The 13,265-nt window shown below is 42.2% G+C and overlaps 1 protein-coding gene across 2 annotated transcripts in view; it reads left to right on the forward strand.

Moving 5' to 3' along the window:
* TDRP (testis development related protein) overlaps window positions 1-13,265 on the forward strand; it is a 137,885-nt gene that overhangs the window by 48,555 nt on the left and 76,065 nt on the right. For both annotated transcript variants that reach the window (XM_029595768.1, XM_029595769.1), the window contains exon 3: window positions 3,902-3,961. In XM_029595768.1, the coding sequence (XP_029451628.1) occupies window positions 3,902-3,961 (60 nt within the window). The remainder of the gene's footprint in view (window positions 1-3,901; window positions 3,962-13,265) is intronic.

Below are 13,265 nucleotides of genomic sequence, written 5' to 3' on the forward strand. Positions count from 1 at the left end.
TCAGTCTGAGGGCAGTGGTTCCAATGCCCACATCTCAAGAAAATATGGGTTGATATTTCATCTATTTCGTTGTGCCCAAGAAGGAGGGTTCCTTTGGTCCCATCCTGGATTTTAAAGAGGTTAACCGTCATTTGTGGATGATTCATTTTCGCATGGAAACATTATGCTCAGTGATGGCTGTATAGTCGGGAGCACCTAGAGCACCAAAGTTTTCTACAATTCGCGGTTTTGGGATGCCATTATCAGTTTTGGGCACTGCCTTTTGATTTGGCCACCACTTCTAGAACCTTCTGCAAAGTCATGGTGGTGGTGGTGGCAGAGTTGAGAGAGGATGGGATCCTAGTTCACCCGTATCTGGACGATTGGGTGATTCATGCCAAGTCTTTAGAAGAGAGCCTTTTGGTGACCAACTAGGTGATCTCCCTGTTGCAGAAACTCAGCTGGGTGGTGAATCTAGCTAAGAGCAGTCTTCAGCCTCTTCAGTCACTGGAATATCTCAGGCGTTTGATTCAACATGAAACAGGGCAATGTTTTCCTGCCGGAAGTTCGTATTCAGAATTTGGTGGCGCAGCTGTGTCTGTTCATGGACACTATTCACCCGACCGTATGGTTGTATCTACAAGCGCTTGGTTTAATGGTGGCAATCCTGGAAATGGTACCGTGGCAAGGGCGCATATGCGTCTTCTCCAACATTCCTTGCTGTCTGAGTGGAATCCACAGTCTCAAGATTACTCGGTCCAGTTCCATCTGCCGATGGAAGTATCCTTCCAGTTACAGTGGTGTCTTAAGAACAGAAAATCTCAGAAAGGGGGTTTCCCTAACTTCTCGACTGGCTAGTACTCATGATAGTTGCGAGCCACCACGATTAGGAAGCTCACTGTCAGGAACTGACAGCGCAAGGGTGCAGGAATCCAGAAGAGTCTCTCTGGAACATTAATCAATTGGAGACCTGGGTGGTCCGGTTGGCATGTTTACAGTTCAAAGGCAGACTGCAGAGTCGAGTGGTCTGGATAATGTTGGCTAGTGCAACAACAGTGGCTTACATCAATTAGCAGGGAGGAATGAATAGCCAGCAAGTGTCGCAGGAGATATATCAACTTATGGAATAAGCAGAAATCCATCTTCAGGAGATTTCAGCCTCACACATTGCAGGAAAGGACAGTGTAAGAGCAGATTTTATCAGCAGGGAAAGTCTGGACCCAGGTGAATGGGTATTGTTGGACGAGGTATTTCAGCTGATAGTGAATTGCTGGGGCCTTCTGGTGACTTCTCACAGTGCGAAGGTTCCTCATTTCTTCAGTCGCAGGAGAGATCCGAAGTCCTTGGTTATTAATGCTCTCATGTAGGTCTGGCTGGAGGACAAGTTGCTGTTTGTCTTTCCCCCATGGCCCATGATGGGCAGAATAGTTTGGAGGGTCAAAGGCCACAGGGGGATGGTGCTCTTGGTGGCACCATTTGGCCCAGGAGACCATGGTATACAGATTGGCAAAGACTCCTGGTAGACTGCCCCCCCCCCCCCCCCCCCCCCCCCTCCATCTTCCAGTGCACAGGAGTCTGTTGCAGCAAGGACTGTTTTGTATTATGGTATGGCCCTTGAGATGGCTCGTATGTTGAAGCAGGATATTCTTCTGCGGTGATTGCCACCTTGCTATGAGCACAAATGTTCTCCAGTTACTTAGCCTATGTGCAGATTTGGCGAGTGTTTGAGGCTTGGTATGAAGATCAAGGAGTGCTTCCTCATTCAGTTAGGATCCCGCTCATTTTGGAGTTTTTGCAGGATGGGTTGAATGGTTGGCCCTTTATTCCCTAAAGGTATAGGTAATAGCTCTTGTCTGTTTCAGGGGTCAGGTGAATGGTGAATCCTTATCCGCTCATCCGGATGTGGCCTGTTTCTTGAGAGAAGTGAAACATTTTTGTCCTCCCTTGCAGTTACCAGTTCCTCTGTGGAGTCTTAATCTGGTGTCGGATTTCTTGACGGGTCCTACATTTTGACCACTGCATATACTTTCATTGCGGTTACTGACCTTAAAAACTGTGTTTCTGGTGGTGAACTGTTCTGTGCATCGAATTTCCGAGCTGCAGGCTTTGTTTTGCTGGGAGCTGTTCCTTTGGGTGACTCCAGGAGTGATACAGCTGCATACTGTTCCTTCTTTCTGGTCTCAGATTTACACTTGAATCAGTCCATTTCCTTGCCATCTCTGGATAAGGAAAGAGATGCAGAGGAATATCGCCTGTTGCATCCTTTGGATGTCAAGAGACATGTCGTGAGGTATCTGGAGGTTTCTAAACCTTTCCAAAAGACGGATCGCCTGTTTGTCTTTCATGGTGGAGGTAAACAGAATGAGCTTGCTTCGCGGGCTACAATAGCTCACTGGATTAAGGAGGTAGTCACGGCCGTGTATGTGACTGCTGACACTAGGGCTCAGGCAGTGTCATGGGCAGAGGATAGATAGTTGTCTCCCATTGACATTTGCTGAGCTTCGACAGGGTCCTTCCTACACACCTCTTCCAGGTATTATCTTCTGGATGTACAGGCCTGGGATGATGCAGCCTTTGCTCATGCAGTTTTGACTGGGCCATGGGCAGCCTCCCACCCTGTTTTGGAGTAGCTTTGGTACATTCCCCCTGGTCCTGAATCCATCTGTCTATATGCTAGGAAGGGAGAAATTACTACTTCCCTGATAATTTCATTTTCCTTAGTGTAGACTGATGGATTCAGCTTCCTGCCCTTGGCTGACGAATGATTGTGTTAATGGTCCTCCCTAGTGGCTATGTGTTCCAGGGGATGACTGGTAAGTGTTCATCCAGTCCCTAGAATGGGGTTCACGCGTTCATTGCCTGAGTTCAATTTCCTGCTGGTTGAGTACAGTAATGGTTATCTGTTTTTAATCAAGCTTTTTGCTAGTCTGTTCATAGTTGATTTTTTAAGAGAATACTGGCAAGCTGATGTTAGTACAGGAGCATATGTACTGTGACATCAGTTTGTTCTGTTGCCATCTGCCAGTAGAGGTGCATAACCCACAGGTCCTGAATCCATCTTCTACATTAAGGAAAACAAAATTATCAGGTAAGTAGTAATTTCTCCTTGTGGTGCTACAGTGCAGCAAGGTAACTAAAAGTAAGAAAATCTGAAGAAAATAATGAAAATGAAACAAATTTTAAAGGATATTGAAAAAAAATATCTGGAGAGACAGCGTACAAAGCTGTGCTGTGCTCAGACAGAAAATGATTGAGTAGACTTTTGAGGCAACATCTGTGTAGGTACTCCCACACATGCTCAGTAGAGAAAGCTTTACTAGCTAGGAGAAACGAGCCTATTTGATGCTGCTGGATGACATCACACTTTTGTATTGGCTAATTCAACTGCTCATCGACAGAAAAGCAAGTGGAGTTAAAAGTTCTATTCCTGGAAGCAAAGGAGTTTGTTGCCTTTATGTGAAATCTGTGTAAAGCTCTTTTGAAGGTGGGATACACCACACATGTAGTGCAAATGATCTGAGATACATAATTAGAGTTAAAACTTGTACTGTACATCCAAATGACACAGCAATAATATACAACAAAAAATGTACTCTGTATTCTAATACAATATTTATTAAATAGGGATTTTAAATAAGGGATTTTAAATAAGGAAAATAATTCATTTATTTAACTGCAGCAAGTAAAACAATCCTTGGAGAAACATTTTGATTTCTAATTTAAGAAACATTAGAGTCTATTTGTCTATTAAAACTGTGATGCATGATATGTGTGATCAGCTAATAGGCCCCCTTGTGAATAATGGTAGCCTCAACAAATAAGGTGCATTAACGTGTTAACATGCATCGCAGGTTAGTAAATAGACTTCATTGTGCCTTACTGTTTAGTTACATTTTTCTGATGCTTTGCTTTTCTTTTTAAGACTAAGGATCAGTTGCTTCAAGAAGAGGTTCAGTCACCTGTGTCACAGTTAGCCACAAAGGTAAGTGTGCATTTATTTTCTTTCCAATAGTACAGAGAATAGTCATCTTGAACTCATTAAGAGTCCACATTTGTTTTAAACCACAGTTTTGAATTATAATTATTGTTGTTTGAACTTTTATTAACACAGGGAAGTAAAATGGAAAGAGGTTTACAGTATGTCAGAATAATCGTTTATATGCCTTTATATAACTTTGCTGCTTGTTGGGTTATCCTAAAAATATGCCAGCTTTCTGGTTTGAAATAATAATAATTTCTGTTTAAAACAGTTAGTCCTTTAAAATGTAAATTTGCCCGTTTCTAAGGACATTCATTTTCATTTTTTATTTTCCCCAAGAATTTAGCAGTGTTTGTTATAACCAACAAAACAGGAGAAAATCATCAGGGGAGAAAGAGAATCATTTTTTTCCACTGGTTTTTCTGCCATTTGGTTGGTTTATAATAATTATTGATAAATTCTGGGGAAAAATCAAATAAAAACCAAAAACAAAGGCCCCTTCCTATTTTTTTAGTTAAGTTACTTTTCTTTTTAATCTTATTCTTGGTCTTATTTTTGTTTTGTTGTAATGGGGACAATTTTCAAAACGTTTTACATATTTGACCATGTGAAAGTGTTTGAAAATTGCATCCCATGAATGCAGGTCAAAGTACACACATTATAATGGCACATGTATTTTTACCCTCACTGAAAAGGTGTGCACCTGTAAAGTATACAAGTAGCCATGCTTCCTGCGGTCCCTTAAATTTTGAAAGAGAAACTGCAGGGAGTTTTCCTTTGAAAAATTGCCTGCAGGTTTGCAGAAAGTTCTAACATTTTATTTATCAATTTATTTATTTTGATATTTTGCCCTTCCTATTAAAAACATCCCAAACTGTTTACATTATTATACTAATAAACATAGAACAATGAAAACAAAACACCTACCCAAATGGTGACAGCTCCCCTCCTCCAGCATATCATTCTTCTCCTATGCCTCCTCTAGGTAACAAGTAAGTCTTCAGACCACGTCAGAATTGCCTTAATTCCTCTACTTGACGCAGCCCAGCTGGTACAGTGTTCCACATCTGTGGCACTTCACATGAAAAAACAGAGGCACAAGCCCAAGAATGGCCAGTCACTCTCAATGATAGACCTTACAGGTGACCAGCCAACTGGGAGCTCGGTGGCTGTATCAGTTGACATAAAAATAGCTTACTAGCCAAAATTCCCAGACCTGTGCCATTTTGGACCTTAAATTCGCAACCAGCACTTTTTAAACTTGTGGGGTAATAGGCAACTGATGTAATTTATGGAGAATGAAAAATTATCTCTGTCCAGCCTTGACCAAAATTCTGAACATGCTGCAACATATTCCTTCATGCAGATAGACTCATGTACAAAGATTTTATTTTTTATTATCTTTTTTTAAAATGTGTTAATCTTCTATACACTAGGCCAGTGGTTCTCAACCTTTTTTCTATTGGGACACAGCTGCCAGATAATGCTTATAAGCGGGACACATTGAACACATAATGGGCTGTGAACATATATTCTGCATCCACAGGAACCTGGCCCCCCTCCACAAACAATGAATGCAGAGCAGAACTAGGATATTTCAAATATAACTCGCTATATAAAAAAGATATTCTGATTCTGGTGCTATCTCAATAGCAGAATCACAAACTCCCTTACAACCAGGTGCATTGTAAAATACAAAACCTGGGGGAAAAAAACACTCAGCACGTATGTAGCAAACCTTCCATACCACTGCAACATTAATTCCAAGAACTCAAACAGCGATAGCCCTTCCTATGTAAAGGCAGTAGTGCAGCACCAATGCATGTCCTATTGAGAATGAGAAAATGCAACAAAAAAGATTGATACAAATCCCTACCTACTAGTAAAATACCTCACCTCAGTCACCCATACAGATCTGACCTTCACCAAATACAGCATAAAAGACCACAAATTACAAATGTGAAGACAAAAACTGGAATGGAAACCTCCAGAAAGCCACTCTGCATGCAGTGCAAAACTGGAGAGCTAGAAACAGAAATACATTTCCTCCTACACTAAGCAAAGTAATGCACATTCCCAAAACTGGCTCTTGCACCTCATTACTCCATTTCCATGCCTCCATCATCCTTCAGTTTTCCCAATTACTCCCTTTCAGTCATCTTCTCACACTCATATCCCTGCCCAGCATTCATGGACCCCCCCCATCCTCTTCCCTGTGCTCCCTCTCTTCCCTGCTTGACTCTTCCTCCTTGCCCAGCTACCCTGACCCCTGTTTCCTATCCCTTCCTGCTCAGCAGCCCCCACCCTCCCTCTCTGTTCTACCTTCATCTTCTCAGCATCCCAATATACTTTCCCCTAACCTCCAACAGGGTGAAGAGATCAGCAGCAGCATCACTCTCAAACTCAGGAGGGGAAGATAAAAGTTTGCATTCCATCAGGCCCAGAACAGCAGGAGCTGGCAATGTCTTGATCTGATCCAGGTGAAGGAGGAAACAGTCTCCCACTGGGCCAGAAAGAAGAGAAGGAAGTGAGAGTAGCCTTTCATCAGGCCCAATGTAAGAGAAGTCAACCAACTCCCACCTGGGCTGATGATGAGGCAGCCATCTGCTGGCCCTGCGACACACCTTGTGATACACCAGTGTGTCCCGACACACCTGTTGAGAACCACTGCACTAGGCGATGTATAATAGGAAAAAAAAACATACATAAAATCTTGTGCATATACAAAGCATAAGCATAACAGACATTAAGGACAAAAGACCAAATATTCAAAAATAATCCTGCAGACTAATAAAAAGCCTGTCTAAATAGCCATGCTTTTAAAGAAATGTTAGAGGACTTTATGCTGTCTGCCAGTCACAATGATTCGGGAAAAGAGTCCCAAAAGATGGGCATGCAACCGAGAAAGCACAGTCCCTGGTGGTATACAACCTGGCTTGCATTGGTGAGGGCACATGCAGAAGGCCCCTTTGTAACGAGTGCAGCTGATGAGCAGGGCAATAAAGGCGCAACATGGCATTACTCCAAGGAGAGATAGCAGAAGAGATCAATTTAAAAGTAGTAAGAGCAACCTTGTACTTAATATGTTCAGCAATTGGAAGCCATTGTAGATTGATGAGGATAGGAGTGATGTGGTTGCATTTGTTGGTACCAGAATTAAGTCACGTGGTGGCATTCAGAAACATTTAAAGGGGTATTAAGGTGACTGCTAGTAGGTCCAGAAGAATAGAGTTGTAATAATCCACAATAGGGAGGATAGAGGCTTGTACTACTGTTCAGAAATCAGCTTTATCTAGCAAATATTTAAGGCCACAAATTACACGGAGTTTAAAAAAGCCTGATTTTATTCTGCTTTTAACATGGGGTTGAAAAGATAGTTAGTCAATTAAGGTGCCTAATTTACGAATGCAAGAGTCAAGCGCAAATGAGGTGTTTGCCATCAGAATCAAGGTGTGTAACATCTTGAAATGAGGGCGCTGAATTAGCAGACACTGGGTTTTAAAGATGTTAAGGAACAACTTTTGAAAAATAATCACCTCTTAATGGTGGTGGTGTTAAAAACACATTAAAAAGCATGGCTGTCCTTTGTGGCAAGCCAGTGTGATTTCAGCCCAATGGGAAGATTTATTGTCACTTAACTCGTTGATATCGGTGTGAAAGAAAAGAGGTGAACCATTGCAGGACGGTACCGGAGATGCTGCATTCACGTAAGCGATATAGGAGAATGGCATGATGTACTGTGTCAAATGCTGCTGTGATGTCTAATGAGACAAGGATATAGCTGTTACCTGAATCTAGACCTCTAATAAATGATTCCAAAAGGGACAAGATTAATAATTCAGCACTCAAGGATTTTCTAAATCTGTACTGGTAGGGATCCAAAATTTGCTTGGTCTCGATATAATCAGTCAATTGAAGGAGAATGCTACTTTTTATCAATTTACCCAAAAAGGGAGAAGAGATTGGCCTATAATTATTAGGATCTGATGGGTCCAGGTTGGGTTTCTTTAGAAGAGGTTTAACAGAAGTCTTTTTTAAGGGAAATGGGAAGAGTGCCTTCAGTTACGGAGAGGTTGGCTAGCAATTGGAGGGAGGATAATAAGGATTCTTTGATCCCTTTCAATACATAAGTATTGTAGGGATTCAAAGAACAGCGTGCAGGATTCAATTTGGAAATGACCTGGCCAAGTTCCAGTGAAGAGATAGAATCGACTTCACTCCAAGTGGAGTCTAACTCGTCTGTGGAAGAGGGAAGCCAGTCCAGTACAGTGGAAAATGAAGCTGAAAGAGTGGTGGCTTTGCTTGTAAAGTGATTCAGAATATCAATGTAATGAAGGAAGCCTAAGTGTAAGTGCACAGTGTGGCAGGTGCACACATAATAATGGTGGCCGTGGGATGCGGCAAGTGCTGCAAGGCCAGTGGGGAGAGGTGTACGTACCTAAATTGTGCCTCAGGAGGAGAAGCTTATGGGGCAGCTGCTGAGGCAGCGTGGGATAAGACTGTCATCCGATCAGCTGCAGCAGGCGAGAGAGCTCAGCTGACAAACGCAGAACAGTGACCTTTTGTCATCACGTGGCAATCAACAGGCAGAATCTGAGAAAGGGTGGGATTCCCCATCCCCTTTATTGCTGGTTGAGTATGATTTCCCTGTGGACCCAGAGAGGCAGTGATGAGGCTGGGGAGCGCATGAGGGAAGATTCCAGTGGTTTGGCAGGAATTTTCTCTGTCTTTGTCATCATAAAGCAATGAAGGCCACTCGGAGGAACTGAGGGCGAGCCAGATGATCCCGGTAAGGTGTTGGTAAGGGATTTGGCTATTTTAAAAAGTTCTTTAGGGTCGTAGCAAATATCATGAATCTGTTTGGAATAAAAGGTGCGCTTTGAATCCTGAATAGTGAAATGATATGAATTTAGAGAGTCATTGGAACGATGTTTCTGCCAGTGGTGTTCGCTGCAACGTAATTGTGATTTAAGAGATCTAATATCAGCAGTCAGCCAGGGAGAATAATTTCTCTCAGATTTCCACTTAGTTACTAATGGGGGCAACACTATCAAGGGAGTTTGCCATGATCGATGTCCAACTTGAGACTCCTTCATATATGTCAGTTGGGCAGAATGAGCTAAAATTCCTACTTAGTATATCATTGATATACCCTCTTGACATGTGTGATCCACTGGAGTTGGGCTCAACTGAGCTAAAGAAGAAGGGCACAGTACTTTGAAATTGATTAGAAAATGATCGGACCAAGGAGTAATTACTACTGAATCAGCACAGCTGTTCATTACAGTGCTGTTAGCAAAAACAAGGTCTGAAATGTTACCGTGCTTGTGTGTGGGTGAGGAGATGAGCTGTTCCCACTGCAAAGAGGAGAGAATATCAAGGAAGATTGTTCCTTGAGATGAGACAGCATCCCCTAAAATTTGCAAATTGAAATCTCCCAAAATTATCATATTGATCAAGTTGGCTTTAGAAGAGACCAGATGCTCAAGAAATGGGGACAGGTCTTGGGAAAGTAATGCTGGAGGACAATAGACCAAACATAGGCTCCAAACATCAGAAAAAATGACCAAACATTCATAAGGAGAGTCGCCACCTAGGTCTTCGTGGACATCTTGAAGGTGTCCTTGCAAATAATCAAAGGTCCACCTCCCCACCTTTTTTTTTTCTTGGTTGGAAATAACTGAATAACCTGAAGGAGAAATTTGGTTGAGCAAAATGGCATCGGAAGGAGGAAGCCATGATTCGGTGATACAGAAAAAAATCGGGCAAATGTGCACGAATCAGATCTGCAACAATGTAAATTTTCTTTTTGACTGCTTGAGCTTGGCTAAGTGAGGGGGAGGGGTAGTGAATCTATGTGAAGACTTAAGAGATATTAAATAAGATGGTGGCCGAAGACCCCGGTGAGGCCTCAAACTAATCAGATCCCCATATCTGCCCTGATGCAAGACGACCGGGATGGGAAAACAAGAAGAATTAGAAAACTAGTCAGAGGAAGTCAATAAATTGGAGATGCCCTGCTCGTTGCTGCTCGTTGCGCACAAAAGAGCTCCTTTGTTGTGTACCTCCGGCGCGCAGCACCTCCAGTGTTGTTGGCCGGCTTTTGGCCCCCTCGTGCAGATGACTTCGGGGGGAGGGGGGGAGGCTAGCACCGATGTCAGTTTGGACAGCGGGAGACTCACCAGGCAATAACGACAAGACCCCTCTGTCCTGGAGCGAGATGGAGAAGGCTCGGATGATCTGGAGAGGGTATTAGCAGGCATAGTCCTGGGAATTTAACTCCAAATATGTTAGCTATATGTTTACACTTCTTTGAAACAACAGGTATATGCTCTTTATGAACGTGCACCAGTGGTTTGTTTTTTTTTGGGGGGGGGGGGGTTGTATATTTTAGTTTATTTAAATCACCATTCAGACACAAGAAACTCAGTAATCACAACAGCTTCAACAAACATTCAGCATGTATCTTCTTTTGCCTGTGCATCCAGCATATAGTGTTTAGAAAATGAGTGTAGGGATGACCATGGATGTCCTTGCATATTTCTCCTGAGGAGATCAATGATGCTTCTACCCAGGAAGATGTCTGTGCTCTTGTAGAGAATGCATGATCTTGTCTGCCATTGAGCATATATGCCAAAGATATTGTTTCCTTGATCCATCTTGCTATTGTGGCTTTGGAAGTTACTTCTCCTTTTCATGGTCTTCTGAACACCATGGAAAGCCTATATAATCTCCTAAAAGGATTTGTCAATTTTAAGTATCTCATTATCTCACAATGCACATCCAACAGGTGAAGGTTGCCAGTCCTCCCTTTACATTCCTTCCTCCTGAATATTGGCCCCATAGAGTTCTAGTATTTTAAACTAAAATTAACCTCCATGCTGATCTGGATTGCTGGAGCTGTTGTACAATATGGGTATATTTTTGCATATGTAGTAAGAATGTCTACCTGTGCAGGGATTCTGGGAACAGGTGTTTAAGAAGATTGGTAGGATAACTGGAATTAATTTGTCTTCTTCATCTATGTTTGTTTGGACTTTGGAAGGATGATTCACTTTTAGGACATAAGAAAAAATACTGCATTTGGTGTATGCTGCATGGTATATAAGATATTAAATAAGATGGTGGCCGAAGACCCCGGTGAGGCCTCAAACTAATCAGATCCCCATATCTGCCCTGATGCAAGACGACCGGGATGGGAAAACAAGAAGAATTAGAAAACTAGTCAGAGGAAGTCAATAAATTGGAGATGCCCTGCTCGTTGCTGCTCGTTGCGCACAAAAGAGCTCCTTTGTTGTGTACCTCCGGCGCGCAGCACCTCCAGTGTTGTTGGCCGGCTTTTGGCCCCCTCGTGCAGATGACTTCGGGGGGAGGGGGGGAGGCTAGCACCGATGTCAGTTTGGACAGCGGGAGACTCACCAGGCAATAACGACAAGACCCCTCTGTCCTGGAGCGAGATGGAGAAGGCTCGGATGATCTGGAGAGGGTATTAGCAGGCATAGTCCTGGGAATTTAACTCCAAATATGTTAGCTATATGTTTACACTTCTTTGAAACAACAGGTATATGCTCTTTATGAACGTGCACCAGTGGTTTGTTTTTTTTTTGGGGGGGGGGGTTGTATATTTTAGTTTATTTAAATCACCATTCAGACACAAGAAACTCAGTAATCACAACAGCTTCAACAAACATTCAGCATGTATCTTCTTTTGCCTGTGCATCCAGGCAATGCCATATTATATGACCACTTCAGTCCTAAGTTGGGAAATGTTCCAATAGGGTCTCCAAATTCTTTGCTAACAGTCATATATTTATTTTTGAGAATGTGCGTACGTTTCTCTAACATTGTCTTGATTTGCATTCAAGTATTTAACCTTGGTACACACTTCCAATGAAGCACTATTATATACCATGCAGCATACACCAAATGCAGTATTTTTTCTTATGTCCTAAAAGTGAATCATCCTTCCAAAGTCCAAACAAACATAGATGAAGAAGACAAATTAATTCCAGTTATCCTACCAATCTTCTTAAACACCTGTTCCCAGAATCCCTGCACAGGTAGACATTCTTACTACATATGCAAAAATATACCCATATTGTACAACAGCTCCAGCAATCCAGATCAGCATGGAGGTTAATTTTAGTTTAAAATACTAGAACTCTATGGGGCCAATATTCAGGAGGAAGGAATGTAAAGGGAGGACTGGCAACCTTCACCTGTTGGATGTGTATTGTGAGATAATGAGATACTTAAAATTGACAAATCCTTTTAGGAGATTATATAGGCTTTCCATGGTGTTCAGAAGACCATGAAAAGGAGAAGTAACTTCCAAAGCCACAATAGCAAGATGGATCAAGGAAACAATATCTTTGGCATATATGCTCAATGGCAGACAAGATCATGCATTCTCTACAAGAGCACAGACATCTTCCTGGGTAGAAGCATCATTGATCTCCTCAGGAGAAATATGCAAGGACATCCATGGTCATCCCTACACTCATTTTCTAAACACTATATGCTGGATGCACAGGCAAAAGAAGAGATAGCCTTAGAGTCTGGGGTTCTTAAGGCAGCCCTGTCTTCTACGCACCCTGTCTAGGGACTAGCTTTTGTATCTCCCAAGTATAATGGACTGGTTTAGCAGGTGAAAAGGAAGGTAAAATTGTTCTTACTTGATAATTTTCTTTCCTTGAGTATTGCTGGACCAGTCCAGGACCCATGCAGGAATATAGGGAGCCAGAAATAGAGATGCTGGAAATATCCAGTGCACTCTCACTCTTTTTCTTTCCCTCTCTTCTTCTTTGCTCTTCCCTCTCCTGACAATGCCTATAACCACTTCTCTTTTATGGTCAAAGTGAGTTCATGGAAAAAAGGATGTGTTCTCTGTCTCTGGCAGCTGAGGAATGGGGTAAGCCGAAGTCTAATGGACTGGTCTAGCAGGACTCGAGGAAAGAAAATTATCATATAAGAACAATTTTACCATAAATGTCATAACATTCACTGAATGGATAATCCTGTATCTGGAGAGTTGAGGTTTTTTGTATGTATCATGTTAGTTTATAACCATATATAGAGGTAGTATAGTGCTAAAGAGTCCACGGATCCTTGTGGTGAATTAATCAAGAAAAATGAAGTCTTGGATCAAGCGCTTTCAAGGCTTAATTCATCACAATGATTAATTCATCACAAGGATCTGTGAACTCTTTAGCGCTATACTACCTTATATGGTTATTCACCACTAGTGTATACCACTCATCTCCACTTCCTATTGGCTCTTGTCATGTTAGTTTATGACATGTTATAG

This window comes from Rhinatrema bivittatum, chromosome 3 (genome assembly GCF_901001135.1).
Source record: "Rhinatrema bivittatum chromosome 3, aRhiBiv1.1, whole genome shotgun sequence".
In the NCBI taxonomy this organism is placed as follows: Eukaryota; Metazoa; Chordata; class Amphibia; order Gymnophiona; family Rhinatrematidae; genus Rhinatrema; species Rhinatrema bivittatum.